This window comes from Sinocyclocheilus anshuiensis, unplaced genomic scaffold (genome assembly GCF_001515605.1).
Source record: "Sinocyclocheilus anshuiensis isolate Anshui unplaced genomic scaffold, SAMN03320099.WGS_v1.1 scaffold1880, whole genome shotgun sequence".
Classification (NCBI taxonomy): Eukaryota; Metazoa; Chordata; class Actinopteri; order Cypriniformes; family Cyprinidae; genus Sinocyclocheilus; species Sinocyclocheilus anshuiensis.
In genome coordinates, this window is record NW_015555852.1 from 484,847 (window position 1) to 507,782 (window position 22,936).

At 40.2% G+C, this 22,936-nt stretch overlaps 1 protein-coding gene across 6 annotated transcripts in view; it reads left to right on the forward strand.

The window, feature by feature from the left end:
• The window catches only part of LOC107675629 (spectrin alpha chain, non-erythrocytic 1), a 42,145-nt gene that overhangs the window by 10,141 nt on the left and 9,068 nt on the right, over positions 1 to 22,936 (forward strand). The window contains exons 1-36 of one of the 6 annotated variants that reach the window (XM_016470028.1): positions 5,273 to 5,482; positions 8,500 to 8,739; positions 9,155 to 9,280; positions 9,704 to 9,844; positions 9,956 to 10,236; positions 10,332 to 10,476; positions 10,668 to 10,822; positions 10,943 to 11,078; positions 11,254 to 11,355; positions 11,471 to 11,608; positions 11,738 to 11,848; positions 11,948 to 12,025; positions 12,162 to 12,317; positions 12,406 to 12,610; positions 13,098 to 13,279; positions 13,413 to 13,656; positions 13,747 to 13,869; positions 13,991 to 14,208; positions 14,445 to 14,537; positions 14,651 to 14,785; positions 14,881 to 15,029; positions 15,584 to 15,643; positions 16,069 to 16,267; positions 16,368 to 16,472; positions 17,144 to 17,176; positions 17,306 to 17,341; positions 17,614 to 17,661; positions 18,339 to 18,430; positions 19,756 to 19,900; positions 20,350 to 20,531; positions 20,822 to 20,921; positions 21,056 to 21,253; positions 21,345 to 21,491; positions 21,608 to 21,711; positions 21,805 to 21,967; positions 22,212 to 22,226. In XM_016470028.1, the coding sequence (XP_016325514.1) occupies positions 8,503 to 8,739; positions 9,155 to 9,280; positions 9,704 to 9,844; positions 9,956 to 10,236; positions 10,332 to 10,476; positions 10,668 to 10,822; positions 10,943 to 11,078; positions 11,254 to 11,355; positions 11,471 to 11,608; positions 11,738 to 11,848; positions 11,948 to 12,025; positions 12,162 to 12,317; positions 12,406 to 12,610; positions 13,098 to 13,279; positions 13,413 to 13,656; positions 13,747 to 13,869; positions 13,991 to 14,208; positions 14,445 to 14,537; positions 14,651 to 14,785; positions 14,881 to 15,029; positions 15,584 to 15,643; positions 16,069 to 16,267; positions 16,368 to 16,472; positions 17,144 to 17,176; positions 17,306 to 17,341; positions 17,614 to 17,661; positions 18,339 to 18,430; positions 19,756 to 19,900; positions 20,350 to 20,531; positions 20,822 to 20,921; positions 21,056 to 21,253; positions 21,345 to 21,491; positions 21,608 to 21,711; positions 21,805 to 21,967; positions 22,212 to 22,226 (4,782 nt within the window). In that variant the 5' untranslated portion in view covers positions 5,273 to 5,482; positions 8,500 to 8,502. Of the gene's footprint in view, positions 1 to 5,272; positions 5,483 to 8,499; positions 8,740 to 9,154; positions 9,281 to 9,703; positions 9,845 to 9,955; positions 10,237 to 10,331; positions 10,477 to 10,667; positions 10,823 to 10,942; positions 11,079 to 11,253; positions 11,356 to 11,470; positions 11,609 to 11,737; positions 11,849 to 11,947; positions 12,026 to 12,161; positions 12,318 to 12,405; positions 12,611 to 13,097; positions 13,280 to 13,412; positions 13,657 to 13,746; positions 13,870 to 13,990; positions 14,209 to 14,444; positions 14,538 to 14,650; positions 14,786 to 14,880; positions 15,030 to 15,583; positions 15,644 to 16,068; positions 16,268 to 16,367; positions 16,473 to 17,143; positions 17,177 to 17,305; positions 17,342 to 17,613; positions 17,662 to 18,338; positions 18,431 to 19,755; positions 19,901 to 20,349; positions 20,532 to 20,821; positions 20,922 to 21,055; positions 21,254 to 21,344; positions 21,492 to 21,607; positions 21,712 to 21,804; positions 21,968 to 22,211; positions 22,227 to 22,936 lie in introns of those variants that run through there. The other 5 variants (XM_016470027.1, XM_016470029.1, XM_016470032.1 and 2 more) reach the window with 5 other exon arrangements.

Consider the following 22,936-nt stretch of genomic DNA (forward strand, 5'->3'; position numbering starts at 1 on the left):
GTTTTGATTTAATACAGTTCGTCATTTGTAGGTTTGCATCAAATGGCACTTTGGCCACTTAAAGGAACACAGACTGGCTGTATGCCACTTCCATTTGAGAAGAATTTCGCAAGTGGAGATCGGTAACATTTTTAGGAAATATATCCAGCTGGCCAATATTGCAGATGATCATGATTGATTAATTGAGAGGAGCAGAAATCATGATTAAAATACTATTAATCGTGCAGCCCTAGTTTATGTGCATTTGTCCCAATTCTGTTTTTATTAACCAATCTCAATGTTGATATACATTATGCCTTGTAGCCACCCACGAGACACCTGTTACCATGACCAAGTTTCTTAAACCCAAACTGAAGGTAAAATATGTGAGTTTGTGTGTGTCTCTGCCCTGGTTTGCTGTGTAGTAGCAATGAGAAACTGAAAGTGTTTACATTGTCAATGTAGGTAGGAAGAAACCTCTGTGTGAAGTGTTTTTCTCCTTTTTCTCTCGAAAAGAGAGATGCATGGGCTGGGCTCTACCTTGGCTGTCGCCCCACACAGGCCCGTCACTGCAGCGCTGATGCTTTTGTCTGCACTGCAGCGAGAGGGAGAGGATATGGTTAGACAAATGCAGTCAGAGAGAGGTTTTGTTTTCTGCATACTCATGCACTCATCATCATCTTAAGAAACATCATCGCACATACCTGAGCTGAACGTAAGTGATAGGATATGTGACAGGAGGATAACAGGATATTATGAATTTTTGAGGTCTGTGGATGCTTTTTTATATATAACCTAATGCATGGAAATGCTAGTTTATTTCAGGTTTTGTGTGTTTGTTGCATGGTTTGTGTGGGTGTGTTCTGCATGATGTAGCTTAGTTGATATGCTGCCATGGATTAAGTCTCATAAAATCGGACTGCGTGTTTTGATCCCTGGCAGCTGTGATGGGAGAACCTTTTTTCCCTGCAGTAGTCATTAACAGGATATGCTTTAAAGTAGGGGTGGAACGGTTCACAGAAAAAAATCGAACCGTGCGGTTCTCCACACACGGTTCGGCACGCACTAGGACCACGGTTCAACTTAAATCTGACAACGCATCTGTAATATGGTTTGCTATAAATAACACTTAAAACAAACGCATTCTGGCTTCCCAATACATTACAATAACAGCGATGAAAAAAAAAAAGTGGACAAACCATTCACTCTTGTTCAATGCGAATGCCGTATGCTGGAATATGAGCAGTCATTTATTCCGTCATCAGTCATCACCCGGGTGCTGATAGCACGTGTGCACAGTTGAGACCTGAACAGCACACGTTTATATCTGTGTTTAAACTAAACTCATGTAAGCTTTGCCAGTTTTAACATTTAAGAGCCAGAGGACGCAAGCTCGCGTGCGCAGTGAGAAGATTTTTGCGTGAGCTCATCCGAAGCACGCAAACCCGCGCCTCAGAACGCATGCAGATATTAAGCTCTCTCTGAAGTATTGTGATTAAATGGACAAATTCACACAAAAATTGTGTCAAAATGCCCATCTTGGTAAGTATCCTATAGCAGACATAGCCAGCTGAACATACTTACAGTGTCTTAAAGTGACAGCACTTTCTTAATATTAATCAAACAGCAACAACAAAGAAATCACTCACTGCTCTTGATTGAATAGCTTTTGTAACTTTAATAAAGATTAATCTTTCATTTATACAGTCAAATATGCAATGCTGTTTTACATTTCATTACTTTATTCAATTTCTGTACCTAAAAACTAATGTTAAGGCTAGTGTTGTTTTTGGCGGCCTGTTTTAATTTTAGTTTTAGTCTAGTCTTTGTGTGAAGCTGTCATTTTAGTTTTTATTAGTTTTAGTCACGTTCATACTCTTTTTAGTCTAGTCAAGTTTTAGTCAACTAAAAGTCTGAGCATTTTAGTCTTATTTTAGTCAGAATTATCCATGACTATTTTCGTCTAGTTTTAGTCGACGAAAACTGATGACATTTTAGTCTAGTTTTAGCCGACGAAAACTGATGACATTTAGTCTATACTTGCGAAATAAGTTGACACAATGTTTACAGTATGTTTACATGGCGATTTAAATCATGTCGGGTGAGGACGTTTTCATACGCGTTTGGCCAATCAATGTCTATTTACGTCACGATTAGTACCAGTTGTGCTGGTTAGACCCTGCTCCAGAGTAGGAGCTAATTTGGTTCTCGAAAAAGGCAGTCCGGTACTAAAATCGCACCCAGGCCTACCTAAAAAAAAACTGAAAATCACTGTTTATTTTATTTGTATCTTTACTCTATTGTATTTATTTGTGCTGTTGCTTGTAGTTTTTTATTTTTATTTTTATTTGACAGTATAGTTTTTCCCTAAACATAGCACCATACCGAAACGGTGACTCTAAAACCGTGACACTAACCGAACCGTGAGTAAGTTGAACCGTTCCACCCCTACTTTAAAGGTATTGTCGACTCAAACATGAAAATTTACTTGCCTTCCAGTCATTCAAGATGTAGATGAGTTTGTTTCTTCATCAGATCAGATTTGAAGAAATTCAGCATTACATCATTGCTCACCATGTGAATGGGTCCAAATGTCCAAACGGCACCCATTCACATGGTGAGCAAGTGATGTACTGCTGAATTTCTTCTCAAATCTGTGCCTTGTAAATCTAAAAGCTGCATGTTTGTATAAAAATAAATAAAAAATCATTAAGATATTTTTTAACTTCAAACCACTGCATCCGGATAAAATACGAGTCCTCCATCCATAAATATGCACAGATCAAGCACTGTTTACAAGTGAAAACAGTCCAAAACAGTTTTAAACAAATATGTTGGTGGATTTTGATAAGAGAGGCTAACCGCTTTTTCACTGGAGGAAACATTATTATGGATTATGGACTGGTAATTTGCCAAGAAGCAATGGTTAACGTTAAAATATAAGACATTTATTTCTTACAAACACACCGCTTTTCACTTCACAAGATGTTAATTGATGGACTGCAGTCATGTTGATTATTTGTGGATTATTGTGATGTTTTTATCAGCTGTTTGAACTCTCATTCTGACGGCACCCATTCACTGCAGAGGACCTATTGGGGAGAAAGTGATGTAATGCTAAATCTGTTCCAATAAAGACAAACTTGTCTACATTTTGGATTGCCTGACGATGAGGACACGGGGGTCGAAATTAAATTTTTTACTTGGTAGAATTGGTGCTCCCAACTTCAAGAAGTTAGGAGCACCAACAAAAATTTAGGTGCACCCACTGAATATTAAGGAGCATCACAACTACCAATTGAGCGGAAGGGCTGGCAACATCCAGATGATTAAAAGCTTAAACAATTGAACCTGATCCTGAATTCTTTGCCACACACTTGGCCCGTCATTTCTTGTTAGTGATGCATCGATCTTTCATTCCGATTGCTAATGTTTTAGAAGCGAGTAAGCTGATTCTGATAAAAGTAGAGACAACCACAGCATTTTAATCATCCAAACAAAGATGATTTCTTTTCTTTGCATTCGTCTTCAGTGTCTCTGGCCTCTGTTAACGGCCGTTTACAGACTTCGTAATATTTCCACACAAATGACATTTTGGAAAATGATTTCAATGCAGTTTGTGCAAGTCCAGAAAAGAGATCGGCTGAAATAAAACAAAAACCGGTCGGTTCCGAGTTAGCTCCCTGTCACGTGACAACGGAGTGCAGCGAAAGGGAGTGATTGACGGCTAATATAACTAATCTAAAATACGCGTTAAAGTTAAGAATGTAAAGATGAAGCTTAATTGGTTATGTAACGTTGGAATATAATGGTGGAGCAGTCTGTGTATCGGCTTACAGCAGGCACATACTGTGTAGTAATTCGTGAAACGTTTAGCAGAGAAATGAAGACAGGTCGCACCACAACAATTATGTGCACTCGCACAAATGCTCCCAAATATATTTTGGGGTCGCACAGATTACATTTCCGGAGCATATGCAACCAAAACGGTCGCAATTTCGAGCCCTGGGACATTTTCAGCAAATTTTCATTTTTGCCAATTCTTTAAGTGTAAGGGCTTAAATAATATAGGTGCTTTTATCTGTATCTCTATCGCTATTATTTCAGCTTTTTGGTCTCATCAAACAGCTACTATTAGCCAAGGTAAATCCTTGGAGACAGCCCACTCGTTTCCTCTAAATGCCTTAGGCCTGCATCCTCCCATTCAGACGTCAGCGCCTCTCGGATACAGATGTGTTACCATGGAAACTTCCAGGCGTTCAGTGTGACCTCACCGAGTTCTCAGTATTCCCAGCTTGATAGTGGGAGTGCATTTAATGATAAGTGCTTCACTCGTGCTGAACACTGATGTTTAGAGTATGGGATCCATGTTATGAAAAATTAATGCTTGAGGAAATTGGTCCTTATTGCATAACTTCATTTTTCATGTCACCTCGTGATCTGATAAGAATGTAGTCTTCTTAGCAATGTAACATCATAATTGACTCACTTGTTCTAGTTTTGCGTGGTTAATGGTTCTGTTTCACTCAGTTGTCACTGTCTTTTGAAAACTGCTTTAAAAATATGTGTCACCTTCAGGCTTGTGGTTATTAATATCCCAGCTCTTCTGCAAGAGAATCTTAAGAATGTCTATCAGGACAACCTTATTATCAGGACGGAGCGGGAATATAGGAGCCTTGACGCTATTAGAGAGTCCTGATTGTCTAGTTGGAGTGGGAATATCCTAAAACCTAAAAAGGATCTTGTAGGCTCAGGCTGCAAACAATTGGTTAGGGATTTACTGATATGAAATTCTGGTCAAGTAATATTTTCGAATAGATATTTTTGTAAAGAAATGTCTTGACAAAAAGAACTGTCACTTTTGATCAATTTAATGCATCATTGCTAAATAAAAGTATTAATTTCTTTAAAAAATTCTTGCTGACCCCAAACCTTTAATGGTTTATTATTTTATTGGATTATTATGATTATTATTATTTATTTATTTATTTTTATTCTGTTTACTACTTCTTTCGTTTGTGGTTTTTGGCCACAAGGGTTATAGTTTAACTATAACAAAGATGGTTGGTTTTACTGAGTGTGTTTTTTTTTGTTAATTACACAAACCTCAAGAACATAAAATGGTTTTCAGCATGTCATATCGTAAAGCTTTTGTAATGGTTGCCTGTTCATAAATCATAAATGGCCACTGTATTGCAGCAGGGCGGGAGGTTGGACTTTGGCTGTGTCATCATGTGTTGGGAATGTGAGAGGCAGTTACTGAAGTGCTCTGCTCAATGAATGAGCGTGTGGGAAAGAAGGGAACATTCCTGAGTGCCGCTGGACTGCCGTGTTCATTTGGATTCAGAAGCAACAGACTAAGACAAATGATAGAGAGGAACAGGGAGGGAGAAGAACGTGTGAGCTTGTGTTATCACTAGTACGCAGTCGCATTTAGAGGTGCTATCTGTTGCTACAGCTGGACTGCAGTGAGACTCGCGTGAATACGTAGCTTTATATTCTGGTGAGTTTTATTACATTTTTTGGGGGGGCATTTTAATTTGCAACTCTCTTATTTCATGCTTAAGCATTTTGAAAATGCACCACAACTTAGATACTAAGAATTCACGTTTATTAAAGACTCATCTTGGGTTGACGTCTGCTGACTTTTGATCTGTGCATGGGTGTGGCCTATTGCATTTATTCCAATGCACATTTACCGGCTTAATTTAACAGTGGAGATCCGTGGTCATCATGACATCTATCCTCACAGAGCTGTCAGAGTAAAACTATGCTGAGCTGGTCGTAATCTCTTGTCTGATCTAAGCGGACATTGAGACGGGATAGTTCTGGGAGAGGCAGGATGGGGGGAAGGGCAGCATGCATCCAGCTGATCTGGACAAAAACAGGACATATTCACAGTAGAGCACAAGCTGTGCATTAGATCATCGTTTGTTCATCACATTTCTCATCTAGATGTGTTTTATGCTTTTTAAGGGTGCTTTCACACTTGGTTCGATTGCTTGGTCCGAACCCGAGTTCGATTGCGTCATCAAGCCAGCAGCTGTTTACCCCGTTGCTTAGTAACGATGGCGCAGGAGAAGATGGCAAAATGCGTAGCATTGCTCTCTTCAATTTTATATTTATGCTTTTGAACCGTTGGTTTTGTTTCCAAAGCTTCAGTACATAACGGCACTTACATCTGCCTTATGCAAATGCTCTAAAGAACTCTGAAGGCGAATAGAAATGAGATATACAGCTCTCTGCTTGCAGCGCGTCAGTCACGCTCATCAGGAAAGTGAGTGAAACACACACAAACACACATTTTTATCAAATAATACGTCATTAATAGCGGTTCACTTCCGTGATTTGGTACGATTGCGTTCAGTGGAAAGATGGCAGTTCTGGCAAGCATAACAAAAGGCTGTATTGATCCAGGCTGACGGTGCATTACATGGATGACTCCATAGTCTGGCCACTCTTCACATTGTTAAAAGTGCTGTTTTGTTAGTCTTCCTGACCTTGGATTATCCTGAACCCTTTCCAAATGCATCCTACGATGGATTCGCTTCAGCAAATGGAGCCATGAATGATCTTAGCATGTGATTGTCAGACAAAATCCACATGCAGTCACACAGCAATGCTATTGTTGAATAAACCCAGAGAAATATGTGGGAATTGAATTAAGCTTAAAGATTTTATAAAGAAAGCTTTTTAATGAATGTTTTTAAAAAGGGAACATTTTTACAGTTCTGTCAAATATTAAACCATATATAGTCTTGTATATAGTCAATACACTACATGACTTTTGCACAGATTTTTGCCCCAATTTACAGTTGGGATGAATCATCGCTATATTTGTCGGAAGTCATCGCTAATCTGAAGATTTTAGGCAGTCAGCGTTGAAAGATTTCACAGAAAATCATCATATAGGCCTATTGTATAATGGGCACAGACATTTTTTTTAGCTTCAGACTTTGATTCCATCCAGTTGGAGGATATCAAACATGATTTGAACTGATTTTAGAACACATTGTTTTCATTTGTCATGTGTCCCCTTCAACAAGGTGCATGTTTTTGGTAGTTTCTTGTGTTCGGAACAACAGCAAGAGAAGCGTATGATGCCTATTTTTTAAAAATCTGTTCAGATTCTAAGTTGTGTAGTGTATTCTAGCTTTTTTTTATTTTATTTTTTTTTATTGCAGTATTCTGGCCAAGAAAATATTCTTTAGCCTTTATCATTATATAGATACATAAATAATTAAATAACCCTCACAGCAAGGGTTAATAAGTTGCCATTCGATTTCTAAAGCAGCTGAAGAATGTTCATCTGTTCACATGTCAGTGTGGAATGACTCCAGATGTTCACACCTGTGTGTGAAGTGAATTCTTCTACTCTTTGTCCTAAATTAGCTTTTTAACACCACTATGAACATCATTTTTGGTGTGAAACGGAGCCAGATGTGTCTGCATTAACCGGGAATTTATTATCCTCTTCTTAGACTCTTCTGAAATAAACCAACAACTTGACCTTGCATTCCCAGAAATCCAGTCAGTTTGGCACTCAAAATCGGCAAACCACTCTGAGAATCAGCTCTCGATTCTGCTGACAACGTCTTTAGTTATTATGTGACATAACTACAGTAAACATGGCACATAATAGTTTTTATTTACAAGTGTAAAGAGTATTGAGAATATTTTTGAGTCATTTTCCAGTGTTTCCTCTTGTCAACAGCTTCGTTGATTATAATGAGAGCAATTTAGTTTTGTTTCACATTAGAATAAGCTGTGAGATAATTTTGTCTCCTGACCTCTGACATTAGCAGATCCCAGGTCAAGGACAGGTTTTGTGGTGACAATTTTTCTGGCCCAGAACTATTAGAAAAAAGAGCTAGGGACATTCGCTGTAACCTGGGTGTGACTCTTCTTTCACTGGTTCAGTCATTCTGGACACAAGCATGACCTTGTCCCCTCCACCCTCAAATACAGCTGAAATCACACAACCCCCTCCCTGCTGACAGTATGGGACAGATGCAGTGGATTGGGGTGGATGTAGCTTTGGATTGGTGGGGGTTGTGTTCATAGTCAGCGGGGGGCTGATGGCAGCACTCTCTTTGTGCCGGTTTGCTCAGAAGAGTTAGGAATTTCCACAGGGGCCACCATGTGCTCAGCTGTTGGCCATTGCTGGGGAGAGTTGTCTTTTAACTCATAAAATGTCTGCCTGGTTTTAGTTTTTGTTCCACGCAGACTTAGTGGTGTCATTTTATTTATTTTTTTATTTGTGTCAATACAAAATTATTTTAATTAAAATATTGAAAGTTGTAGTATAAACTCTTTAAATCCTTTTTTGCTATTACCTGGAAGTTCCCATTGTTTCCTTTGAAAGAACACTCTTGCTGTACTCTTGTTCCTTTCTGATCCAGCCACACTGAGAGTCTTCAAAAATGTATTCACATTTTTGCTTTTGCTTGCTAAGTCCAAGTTCATGTGGAAGGACTTTGACATTTGGAGATTTATTTAATTATCTTTTCCTTCTTTTAGAAAATGGATATCAGTGGAGTTAAAGTTCTGGAGTCAGCCGAGGACATCCAGGAGCGTCGACAGCAGGTTCTGGATCGGTACCATCGTTTCAAGGAGCTGTCCTCTGTACGCAGACAGAAACTCGAAGACTCTTACCGGTTTCAGTTCTTCCGTCGAGACGCAGATGAGCTTGAGAAATGGATCCAAGAGAAGCTACAGATCGCCTCTGATGAGAACTACAAGGACCCCAGTAACCTACAAGTGAGAGAAAAAATAAGTTTCCTAAATGCCCTTTCTAAAAATCTCTCAGGGAAAAATGTGTTGTCACCTCTGTTCTTGAAGTGACTCATCCCTTAAGCTGTAAATTGGGTCCTTGACTGGGTCTGTCTGCTGTAATCAGCAGTGAATTACTTTATAAAGTCATAAGATTATAATAGCTTGAATACAGTAAATGAACACAAGCATACAGTGACTTTGGTCACAAAGTTTGTGTTGTGACTTATGCAGACATTTATAGAGATAATTATGCAATTGGTTGAAATCAGGCCTTACAAAGTGGCAAACTTCTCTGAAGAAATGCATTTTCACAATATACAATGTTTAAAAACAAAAATCTGAATATAATGCATCTTTACCATTATATTTGTCTCATACAGCATTTTCCCCCTTCTCTTAGGGAAAGCTCCAGAAACATCAAGCCTTTGAGGCAGAGGTGCAGGCTAATGCTGGGGCCATCATTAAACTGGACGAAACCGGCAATCTCATGATATCTGAGAGCCACTTTGCATCTGAAACCATTCGAGTAAGGCTCTTTCTTTTTAATTCCACATGCTAGAGTTCCATAATGGAGAAAAGTGGTATAGTGTTTTAACTTTATCTTATATGGATCAGTCTTTCACGCCTTACCGGACCACTCAGCGACCAATAGTAAAAAGTGTCAATTATGGCGCTTTTATTCCAGTAGGTACTTGAGTGCAGTGAAATAGGTTTTATTTTCATTTGTTCTACTTCCTTTTACAGTGCATGTCCCTTGAAGGAACTGAGTGCTGTGTTCTTTTTCAGTCTACCTTATCAGTCTTTCTGTTAGAGTCCAAGCTGACTTTCTTTTTCCGAAAAATATATTTCTAGACTTAAACTGAGCTGTCCTTAAACTTTTTTGTTTTTGTTTCTAATCGGAGTTTGTTTTGATCCTAATTGTCTGTCTTTGTCCCCTCTTAAAATTCAGACCCGTCTAGAGGAACTTCACCGTCTGTGGGACCTGCTGCTGCAGAAGACTAAAGAGAAGGGAGTGCGTCTCCTGCAGGCCCAGAAATTGGTGCAGTACCTCCGTGAGTGTGAGGATGCCCTGGACTGGATCAGTGACAAGGTGAGAAACCACAGTAGACATCATTTATTGCGCTGTATAAATGTTTGGTCAATGCTGAAAAATTATTTCACCTAATATATTTGAAGACACACTGACAATATTTTATTGCAGGAAGCTATTGCCACCTCAGAGGAGCTTGGCCAGGACCTGGAGCATGTGGAGGTTCTGCAGAAGAAGTTTGAAGAGTTCCAGACAGACCTGGCAGCCCACGAGGAGCGTGTGAACGAGGTAAACCAGGCAGCCGGTAAGCTAACCCAGGAGAACCATCCCGAGGCCGAGCTCATCCTGAAGAAGCAGGAGGAGGTGAACGCTGCCTGGCAGAGGCTGAAGGGATTGGCTCAACAGAGGCAGGGCAAGCTGTTTGGAGCTGCTGAGGTGCAGCGTTTCAACCGGTGAGTTATTCAAGACATTTGTAATCACTAATATATATACAAATTTGTTGGTTTGAAAGTCTTTAATTACTGAAATTTTCTGTTCTGACCTACAGGGATGTGGATGAGACAATCAGCTGGATTAAGGAGAAGGAGCAGCTGATGGCATCTGATGATTTTGGTCGTGACCTTGCCAGCGTTCAAGCCCTGCTCCGGAAACACGAGGGGCTGGAAAGAGACTTGGCGGCCTTGGAGGACAAGGTCAGTCTCAGCATGTCCACAAACTCTCTTTTTATATCCCACAAAACAGACCTGCCCATCACATTTATACATTTATTCTCTCATTGTTTTATTTATGTACATTTAATTTGATGCAGAGATGTACAACAGAATGTGCAAGCATTGTACAGTCATTAAGTATATTTGATATAGACATTTTCTTCTGTCTTCAGGTAAACACTCTTGGCGGTGAGGCAGACCGTCTGCAGCAGACACACCCCCAGAATGCCTCTCAGATCCACCTGAAAAGAGACGAACTCATTACCAACTGGGAGCAGATCCGTACCCTGGCAGCTGAGCGACATGCTCGGCTCAATGACTCCTACAGGTAGGTTAAGACACGCCTTTTTGCTTTTGATCACTGCTACAAATTGATTGGTTGATGAGATTTTAAGTTAAGTTTACAGAGTGCTAGCTTGTGATCTCATGGTTGTTGTCTTGCTCCTAGGCTGCAGCGCTTCACTGCAGATTTCCGTGACCTGACCAGCTGGGTGACAGAGATGAAGGCTCTGATAAACGCAGATGAGTTGGCCAATGATGTGGCCGGAGCTGAGGCCCTGCTTGACCGCCACCAGGAGCATAAGGTATTGAAATTTTAAAATCTAAACAAGTAGAGCAACATGGGTTTGGATAGTAAATAAAGGATCTATAACCTTACTTTCAAAACTGTGGTTTGCTGATTTTGTATTGCACTTATATTATTGCTCTTCATAGCATACTTGACACTGAAAGACCATAATGCCCATAATGTTTTACCAGGGTGAGATTGATGCTCATGAGGACAGTTTCAAATCTGCTGATGAGGCTGGGCAGGCTCTGCTGAACACTGGACATTATGCTTCTGAGGAAGTCAAGGAAAAGGTGTGTCTGACTTTGGATCTGTGTTTTTGTACGCTATTTTCAAACTCATCATTGACGCATTTTTAATTCTAAAGTGAGCATCTGAATGACCCTCATTTTGTGTTTGTTGGTGTAGCTGGGCATCCTGTCTGAAGAGAAAGTGTCTCTTCTGGAGCTGTGGGAGCTACGCAGGCAGCAGTATGAGCAGTGCATGGACCTGCAGCTCTTTTACAGAGACACTGAGCAGGTCGACAACTGGATGAGCAAGCAAGAGGTAAAAATTCATCTAGACTTCTTATATTGTGAGAATCAGCCTAAAGACTTTCTCTTAAATGTGGGACACTTTAATTTTGTTTACAACTGAGAGCAAAGATTTAAACATTTCAAACTGTCTTTTTCAAAGGCTTTCCTGCTGAATGAAGATTTGGGTGACTCTCTGGATAGCGTTGAAGCTCTTCTGAAGAAACATGAAGACTTTGAGAAATCCCTCAGTGCCCAGGAAGAGAAGATCACTGTAAGAAATCACACAGTCTGATGTAAAATTCAAGGCCTTGAATAATCAGTTTTACAAATCTTACTCAGTTTCCTTTTAATTCTCTACTGAAATATACAGGCCCTGGATGAATTTGCCACCAAACTGATCCAGAACAATCACTACGCCAAAGAGGATGTGGCCACTCGCAGAGATGCAGTAAGTGGAGATTAGCACCCTGAAACGTCTTTCATTTCAGCCTCGCAAGCACTTTCCTCCCTTCAATTTATTGCTGACAGAAGTGCTGAATCACTGGTAATACTATGACTTGAACCCCTTTTTTTTTTTACTTCAGCTGCTGAGCAGACGCAACGCTCTTCACGAGCGCGCTCAGTCTCGCCGTGCCGCCCTGGAGGACTCTTTCCATCTGCAGCAGTTCTTCCGGGACTCTGATGAGCTCAAGAGCTGGATCAATGAGAAGATGAAGACCGCCACCGATGAGGCCTACAAGGTATGTTGTCCTAGAGTTGTTTTGCAGATTTGGAATCATTTGTTTATTTTTCCTTTTTTTCTCTCACCCCCTATTCCTTCTCTTTCAGGACCCATCCAACCTGCAGGGGAAGGTGCAGAAGCACCAGGCCTTCGAAGCTGAGCTTTCTGCCAATCAGAGCCGCATTGATGCACTGCAGAAGTCAGGCCAGGAGCTGATTGATAGGAAACACTACGCCTTCAGCGAGGTGTCCACCCGAATGGATGAGGTCAGCTCTCAGTGGAAGAAACTTCTAGAGTCAACTGAACTCAAAGGTGAGAAAATCTTCAAGAAACGACTAAAAACATCTGTTCCATCTTTATTTGACCATCTAACTCTAGCACTTTCTATTCTATTTTAATTATACTTTATCTATTTATCTTCTTTTTTTTATATAAAAAAAAACTAGCAGCTTTCTATTTTTTCTATTTTATCTACTTGTTTTTCTTTGTGTGTATATGTGTGTGTGTATATACCTTGCTATGTGTACTGCGTTAGGCTAACCGAGACTTGTCATTTGCACTTATATATTGTTGCTCTTTTGTTAGTTTTGACTGCTTTTATTGTCCTCATTTGTAAGTCGCTTTGGATAAAAGTGTCTGCTAAATGACTAAATTTAAATGTAAAATGGCACAGTGTTATAGTGCTGCCTATTTCACAGGAAGAGACCATAGTTAAAAACTGTTTATCTGATTTTTTTTTAATGGTATATATTAAACAAAAGGCAGATTTTCAGTGATATCACATAAATGACTCTTTCAGGGATTAAGTTGCGTGAAGCGAATCAGCAGCAGCAGTTCAATCGTAATGTAGAGGACATCGAGCTGTGGCTATATGAGGTGGAGGGACACTTAGCCTCAGATGACTTTGGCAAAGACCTGACCAGTGTCCAGAACCTTCAGAAAAAACATGCTCTGCTGGAGGCTGATGTGGCTGCCCACCAGGTAACAATGTCTGAATGATATTCAAAGTAACTGATATTGGATATTTACACTGTTTCTTCTATGATTCTGTGCAATTGGCAATCTGAACATCCTTCATCTTAACTTATATAGCTTGTTTCTCTCCTTTTGACAGGACCGCATTGATGGCATTACTATTCAGGCCCGGCAGTTCCAGGAGGCTGGTCATTTTGATGCTGATAACATCTGCAAAAAACAAGAGGCTTTGGTGGCACGCTACGAGGCCCTAAAGGAGCCAATGGCCGCCCGCAAACAAAAGCTGTCAGACTCTCTGCGCCTTCAGCAACTTTTTAGGGACGTAGAAGATGAGGAGACCTGGATCCGAGAGAAGGAACCCATTGCTTCCTCCACCAACAGGGGTTAGTGTGGTTATATTACATGAAATTAAATGTGAAATGACTATAAAATGTTTATATTCTTAAAACAATGATTTTCTCGTTCTCTCTCAGGAAAAGACCTTATTGGAGTCCAGAACCTTCTGAAGAAACACCAGGCTCTGCAGGCGGAAATCTCTGGCCATGAACCCAGAATCAAGGCTGTTACTCAGAAGGGGGAGGCCATGATTGAAGAGGGTAGAATTTAATTCTATGACTTTCATAAGACACTGACTTTCTATTAGGCATCAGTTCAGAACATCTTTAGCTATTATTCAAAGAAGAAACAATAAATTTGAAATATTTTTACCCGTTTCAGGTCACTTCGCAGGGGAGGATGTGAAAGCTAAGTTGCAAGAGCTGCACAACCGTTGGGATGGACTGAAGGGAAAAGCAGCCCAGCGTAGACAGGATCTGGAGGACTCCCTTCAGGCTCAGCAGTACTTTGCTGATGCCAATGAGGCTGAGTCTTGGATGAGAGAGAAGGAGCCCATTGTAGGAAGCACTGACTATGGCAAGGATGAAGATTCTGCAGAGGTAAACAAGGAGGAGGGCTGGATCTAGAATGCAGCTAATTAGAAACGAATATTTGAGCGAAAAATGCAATGTAAGGTAAGAAAATAATTCAGTGGTTTTCTGGTGGTCTTGGTGATCGTTTCATATAGCATCCTTCATACATCATAAGATGGTTAAAGTACTTTTGTGGCATCTTAAATTGCAGTTTTGTATAAAAAAAATGGATGGCTCTAGCATGTCAGTGTTATCATTTACAGGCTCTGCTGAAGAAGCACGAGGCACTGATGTCTGATCTGAGTGCATATGGCAGCAGCATCCAGGCCTTAAAAGAACAAGCTGAGGCCTGCAGAGTAAGATCACATAACAACACTTCTACATTGCCCAAAGGAAAATAACATGTAAACCTTTGTTCAATGTTATGGCAATGAAAATTTGGTCCTTTTTCATTGCTTTAAATCAACAGCAACAAGTGGCCCCCACTGATGATGAGACCGGCAAGGAGTTGGTTCTTGCTCTGTACGACTACCAGGAGAAGAGTCCACGTGAGGTCACCATGAAGAAGGGTGACATCCTGACTCTGCTCAACAGCACCAACAAGGTGATTAATAGGGCACGCTACATGTGTTACTTAGCATGCCAGTTTGAATCCAGATGAGCCCTTGGACTCATGAAAGAAATATATCTTGTTCTCAGGACTGGTGGAAAGTGGAAGTGAACGACAGGCAGGGCTTTGTTCCCGCAGCATACGTGAAGAAGTTGGACCCGACTCAATCTTCCTCTCGCGAGAATCTGCTAAACGAACAGGGCAGCATCGCTCTGCGACAGGAGCAGATTGAGAATCAGTAAGAGTCATTCTGCCTTTGGTTTTCTAATCAAATGTTTGTGGGCAGAATTCTTACTTTGTTTAATATGCATTCGGGCTATCAATGTCTCAAAAGTTTGAGGTCAGAAAGAAAATAAATTATTATTTTTATTCAGCAAGGATTCATTAAATTGATCGAAAGTGACAGTAAATACATTTATAATGTTACAAAAGATTTGTTTCACATTTGTTCTTTTGAACCGTGTTCATCAAAGAAAAATGTTTCCTGAAAAAAAAAAGTATCAGTTTCCACAGAAAATATTAAGAAATATTAATTCATAATTTTAATTGATTGATGACCCTAATGTGAACATTTATTTGTAATTTTCAATCTTACAACTTGCATTCCAACAAAATCATTTCTTTTTAACACAAAGCCTGTTTAGATCTTTGCATCTTTATTCTTCCTGCAGCTTAAATGAGGCATCTGTTAAAAACTAACTCTCGTGTTTCTGACCCCTCATTACTCCTCTTTTTCCTTTCTTTTCTTAATTTAAATGCTTGCATGTGTCTGCTTGCCCTGCCCTGTGGCAGGACTGTGGTCACCAAGGAGGTGTGCAGCGTGTCTGTGCGCATGAAGCAGGTGGAGGAACTGTGAGTAGGCCCCACCAATGTCATTTATTTGATTAAAGAAGCCTCCATCATTGCAAAATGTTCATCCACATTCCCCTCATCCATCTTGCTGTTTTTCTCATGCTTTAGGTCTTCTGTCATTCTAGCCTTCCTGTACATCTGTCTGTCCATCAGATCATTGTCTCATTCTTCCTCCTCTTCTATTCCATCAAGGGATAGACGTTTACATCTCTTCTGAGGATGTTGTCATTCTGAGCTTTTTCTTTTCGTAGAATTGGTGTCTAGATGTTTTACTCTGCGTTTTCGGTTGCTGACTATGCAGATTTCTTGGCATTAGTGAAACCCCTGTCCGTGTTTCCAACTCCCATTTCCTCTCCTAGAAGGAGATGTGTCAGTCCCAGTGTTGAGATGGGAGTTGCATTAAAGGCTCTGACCTCTTTCTTTAGGTATGGTACACTGCAAGAGTTGGGAGAGAAGAGGAAGGACATGCTGGAGAAGAGCTGCAAGAAGTTCATGCTTTTCCGTGAGGCGAATGAGCTGCAGCAGTGGATCAATGAGAAAGAATCAGCGCTTACTAATGAGGAGGTCGGCTCTGATCTAGAGCAAGTGGAAGTGCTGCAGAAGAAGTTTGATGACTTCCAGAAGGTATGTTTTTCTTCAACATTTATGACTCATTTATCACTGGACACTCTCATTAACTAATATGTGTTCAGTGATTCTAAACTTGTTTTTTATTGTTTACTAGGATCTGAAAGCAAATGAGTCTCGGCTGAGGGACATAAACAAGGTGGCATCTGAGCTGGAGTCTGAAGGACTGATGGCTGAAGAGGCTCCTGTTGTGCAGGCCCAGGTATGACTAAAAACACTTTACACACAGTGAATTTGATTAAACATATATTGCCATTGAAAAGTTTGGGGTCAGTTTTTTTTCTTTGCTAGCGTGCATTAAATTGATCAAAAGTGATTTTAAAGACATTTATCATGTTAGAAAGATTTCTATTTCAAATAATTGCTGTTCTTTTGAGCTTTCTATTTATCAAAGAATCCTAAAACAAAAATAGTTGTGCTGCCTAATATTTTTTTGGGAAACTGCTGTTTACAACATTGATAATAATAAGAAATATTTCTTGAGCACCAAATCAGCATATTAGAATGATTTCTGAAGGAAATGAAAACAGTTATTTTAACAATAAAATATTTCACAATATTAATGTTTTTACTGTATATGTGTTCATATAAATGTAGCTTTGGTGAGCATAATAGACTTCTTTCTAAAACATAAAAAAAATCTTACCAAACCTTTTGATGGTACTGTACATCATGATGTTTTCTCAATTTTGAGTCATTCCACTCATCAGTTGTATGTTTACATTGAAACTTGGAAGAGTATATATGAGTAGTACTCTTATTTATATGCCTGAATTTATGAGTTTTGTAGATTTGGTGATCTTACCTATTTTTTCCCCTTTCTCCTTCCGACCCTTCGTCCTTCATCACATCACCCTTTCATCCCGCTATCAGCAACTAGAGATGCTGGGCTCAGCTCCTGGCAAGGTCATTATTGTACCATTCATCTTGTCTCTATAACAGTTGGGGTGTCTGCATGCCTGCATGAAACAAACACATGAGTATCATACAATGTTTTTTTTATTTAAACTGATTCTATTCATTTATTGTACACAGGAAGAACCAGATTCCAAAGGTGCATCTCCATGGAAGGTAATATAGCATGCTGAATTTGAAATGCTTTAAATGTAATTTATTATATCATCTAATCTTGTGTCACTGAGATTGATGCATGTTTAGTTTTTAAGTAGGGTCTTGTTTGACCTGTATGTCATCCACAGTGTTGTTTGGAGACTGTGGTTACAGAACGACAAGAACAGTCTGGTTCTTGTAACTACTTTTTGTGACACTCTCTTGACTGGTGTTTTTTTCTGTTCTTTTCCTGCCCTCTCTCTGTTTTTTACACATTTTTTTACTCAATGTAGTCTGTTCGCTTGGCTGTTCAAACAACGGCCAACTTTAATACTATTAAGGTAAGATTCTAGGTTCTTAATTTCAGTCTTTTAAATTTTTGCTCAACCTATCGCGCTAAATCCTGCATTGTGCCCCATGTACCTGGAGGACTAACTCGTTGTGGTGGTCTTGTACTCTTACCATGGTTTCTTGTTCACTACGTCCTATTACTGAACCATCAACTGTGCAGTTGCATCCCCCTCCCTTTGTTTCCATTCATGAGTCTGTGTTGACCATTTGAAATAACTCCTTTATTTCTTCACACCTATGTTTTGGTGGAGGTAAAACAGCCATTCTTGAATGCATTAATGCTTCTTTTTCAGTTTGTGGCTGATGAACCCACCCAAGTTTTCCATATTTGCTAACTGTCATCACTCATCCTATGTACTTTAATGTTGTAGCCTTTCTGTTTATGCCACTCACCCATACTGTTGCTTTTGCTACAGATATGAAGAGCAAATATGGTGCAAAGGATATAGAGCCATTTATGTGGCGCTTTGGATAGTGGGTTGGCTGTTAAATTTCATGTTTCTGAATGTAGATTGACAAAAAAGTTTTGTTTCTCATCAGTCATTTTATATAATTTAAGACGTGACCTCAGGGAGTCAAATCTGCTGTCTGGGATCCTATCATTGTTTTAACTGGACCTATAACCTGATTTCTGATTAGCTGCTAATGGTTTTATGTTTGTGTGTAGGAGCTGAACAACCGTTGGAGGGCCTTGCAGCAGCTGGCTGAAGACAGAAGCAACATGCTGGGTAGTGCTCATGAGGTGCAGAGGTTCCACAGGTACATATATGCCACTGATTAACCTCAAAATTATCTGTCATACATACTGTTTTGTTCATGTTATACTTGTATGATGTGAGCCACATGAAGTCCAGAGGAATAGGTTGTTTGCACATGACGTCACTGATGACTAGGCCTGTCACGATAACAACTTTTTGTTGTGCGATATATTGCCCAAGAAATAATTGCGATAAGCAATATAATTGTAATTTTAAAGACCATTTTATGCCACTGAATATATAATCGTAATATAAAAGCATAATAATGCAAGAAGGCCTACACACTTCCAAATGACAACAAACTTTTAATTTTTAAGAATATTTATTTTCATGGAAATTAAGTATCAAAATTTTAGATACCTTAAAAAACCTGAATAAATAGTAAATAAACATGTTCTAACAAAAACGTGCAAAGTAGAAAAAAAGAAAAATGCACAAAGAACTTGTATGGAGATTTTTCCATCTACAGATTTTTCCCTGGCCTTCTTTTCTCTGTAAATTAAGGGTGCACACACTATTGCTGAAAAACACAATCACTGCTTAGCAGTCAGATGTCCATATGCACAAAGGCACAGATCCCTAAACAAGACCATGCGATGGATATAGGCTAAGCAACTAACCCTGATTGTAAACAGGCTATTTCTAAAGTGAATCCCATATTTATATGATGGATGCGGGATATATGTCACTCCTGAAACTTTGCTGCATGTACAGGGTATGTGGCTGTTGGTCCTGTTAGCAGCACGTAAAACAACTTTTATTTAAATTCTGAATCGATTATAGCCTGCCTAGAAAGCGAGCAAATAGCGCAAAATAATCACTAAAAATCTCACTCACTTCAATTTATCGCAATCTCACGATTCCGTGAACTGCAAACAATATCTTATTTACATCGTGTCTATGTGTGGCATTTAGCATTCAGTGAATTCTGACAGTGTCACCCTGTATCTATTTATATATTTCTTTATTAATATTTTAATATATTATTATCTTATATTAACCATTTGCACACACGAGCATTATCCGGCTTCTCTCCTCCCGACCGCAGACGCAGGTTTACAAGTCACTTTTTCCAGCGTTTTTCAGTCAAATTCTTGAATTTTCCCCCCTTATGAGCAACACATTTTTGTACACGATAAAAGCTCCTTGTGGTTTCTCGGTTTGTCCGATTTGAGGATCCATAAACAATGCAAAACACTGGCATTTTGAGTTTCTGCTAGTGATTCCTATGGAGAAAAATTACTTCCTGCCCTCCAGCTGCATTTTGCGCGTCATCAGAATCATGTGATTGCAAACAACCTATTCCGCTCATTGTGTGATTTACAGGGATGCAGATGAGACCAAGGAATGGATCGAAGAGAAGAACCAAGCCCTGAACACTGATAACTATGGCCATGACCTCGCCAGCGTGCAGGCTCTGCAGCGTAAGCACGAAGGCTTTGAGAGAGATCTGGCCGCTCTAGGAGACAAGGTAAAATGTTTACCATTTTTGGTTTAGTTTGTGGTTCATTCCTAACAGAACATCTACTAAATATCTAGTTCAGTCATGAAACTCTATATGGCACAGTCTGATAGGTCATTTACATGCAATCTGCTGCCGATCACATTATTTACTACACGGCACAAGTTGATTGTCCTCTGCTGATTCTGTTCAATGTAAATTGGTTCTGCAGCACGCTATCAGAGTTCCTCTGAAACCCTCCACCTCCCCCAGCACCACCTGTCTAGGTCTGCTACTGGATGTATGTGTGCCTATTCAAGCTGCAGCAGCAGCATATCTAACATGCTTGCTCTGGTGTAGCGGGTGTATCAGATCTAGTCCGCCAAGAACAAAAACATTAATATTGTCATATCTATTAACATGCTAAAGCTATTTTTAGAGTTGTCATGATTGATATATAATTTTCTCCCCTGGGGCAGGTGAACTCTCTTGGTGAGACTGCAGAGCGTCTGATTCAGTCTCATCCTGAGGCTGTGGACGACATCCAAGAGAAGTGCACCGAGCTGAACACAGCCTGGAGCAGCCTGGTGGGTCGTGCTGACCAACGCAAAGAAAAACTGGGCAACTCTCATGACCTGCAGCGCTTCCTCAGTGACTTCAGGTGAGGAGGAGGAAAAAAAGAGGGATGGAAAGAGAGTATAAAAGATGCAAAACGAACAACTTAGAGAAACTGTATAGGCCGTTGGCGAGCATCTGTCGGGTTAGTTTTTTTGGTGTGTTCCACACGTCGGCTCTCGTCGGGCTCACGTCGGTGTCAGTCTGCCCGAGACGACAACACCATCGGCTTTCCTCGCCACTAGTTCTTTGAAGCCGGCTTGGTGTGTCCTGGCCTTATGACATCAGAGCAGTAATATAGAACAGACTTAACAAATCTGTGCTTCTCTCTCCCAGAGATCTCATGTCCTGGATCAATGGAATCAGAGGGCTGGTGTCTTCAGATGAGCTGGCCAAGGACGTCACTGGAGCTGAAGCCCTTTTGGAGAGACATCAGGTACTTAAAAACACCTATGATATGTACTTTGTTACAGTTGCTGTTTAGAAGATGAGTTTCTTTTGCTAATATTTAGCAAAACCCTGTTTATCCTATGAACATATGTTAAACGCTCACATATTTACATTCTGTAGGAACATCGCACTGAGATTGATGCTCGTGCAGGCACGTTCCAGGCATTTGAGCAATTTGGACAGCAGCTGCTTGCCCGTGGCCACTACGCCAGCCCTGAGATCCAACAGAAGCTGGAGGCTCTTGAACGGGAACGTGCTGACCTGGAGAAGGCCTGGGTCCAGCGCAGGATGATGCTGGACCAGTGCCTGGAGCTGCAGGTCAGCAAGGACCATGTTTACATTTAATACACAAAACTTGGACACTTGAAGATGGCAAATTATATTATATGTTTCTTTTTGTCTTCCGCAGTTATTCAACCGTGACTGCGAGCAGGCTGAGAACTGGATGGCAGCTCGCGAGGCCTTCTTGGCCAGCGATGACAAGGGAGACTCCCTGGACAGCGTGGAGGCTCTCATCAAGAAACATGAAGACTTTGATAAGGCTATCAATGTGCAGGTCAGCAAGCGCCATTGTGATATGCAGCAGTCAAGCTCAACTTTATTTGATTTTGAATTTGGGGTCTTTTGTGAAGACTTTTTTTGTGCTATTTATTTTCATTTGTCTGCTCGCAGGAAGAGAAAATTGCAGCACTGCAGTCTTTTGCTGACCAGCTTATTAGTGCTGACCACTACGCCAAACCTGAGATCTTTAATCGCCGTAATGAGGTTTTAGACAGGTCAGGGTTCTTCTTTTTGATACTGCTCTCACTGAGTGAATCCGTCCAATATGTGTGATTTATGTTAAAGCAGTATGTCCTTTTGACCTCCAGGTGGCGCCGTCTCAAGGCTCAGATGATTGAGAAACGCTCTAAGCTGGGTGAGTCCCAGACTCTGCAGCAGTTCAGCAGAGATGTAGATGAGATCGAAGCATGGATCAGTGAGAAACTCCAAACCGCCACCGACGAGTCTTACAAGGACCCCACCAATATCCAGGTAACATCACATTTCAGGTATCGCTCTCTGGACAGATAAGTGAATATTTTTGCAAACATGCTAAAGTTCTAAAGGTGAATATCCCGCCTAAGTCTAACCTTGTAAATATATTAATACCATAATACATTCAAGTGCAAATTAAAATGTGTTTCTCATATTATCCCCGCCTCAACCAACCCCAAGTGTTTTATTATATAGGAAATTAAACTGAAACTCTGTCTGTGTTCCCATTGTCTGTTTCTAGCTGTCCAAGCTGCTGGTAAGTGCAGTAGTGTGCCAGAGCTAACTAACCCCAATAGGGTCTCTCCACTTGTCCGTTGTCTCATTGTTTTGTCTGTAAATGTGTATTTGAGTTCCGTATGTCTATTATGTGGCTCGCTTTGTTCAGCATCATCAGTCGTTTGTCCCCTTCCTGCGCCCCATCGTTGCAGCATTTAATTTTTAATTTCTGGGTGTGGCCTCCATTTTCTTGTTGTCATTGAAGTTGGGATGTCTTGGTTTAAATTTGTTCCACAGAAAAGCTGAACTTCTCACATAGTTGTGGATCTAAGAGCAAGCTTTGACAAAAAGTAGTATGCGAAGACAATTTCTGGCTGTGTTCAGAATAGTGTAGTAGAATTATATGCTTTATGCTGCCTACTGTTTTATGTACTACTATGTGAAACAGAACACATTACACATTTTACATACAGATGTAAACAGCTTTTTTAAATAACATTTTATCATAAATAGCGCAATTAATGTTTCCAGTTTGTTTGTGACAGGCCAATAAAGGTCAAGTTGAGTGCATTACATTGTGGGATACAGTATCCCACACAGTGTGTCCTAATTGTACTGCACATTTTGATAAATGTAGTAAATCATTCAGATATTACATGCATACAGATTTTACAAAATGCATCTAATATGCATGCTGCAAAAGTAGTATGCATAGTACGTTAGAGTGCTATTCCGAACATAGCCGCAATC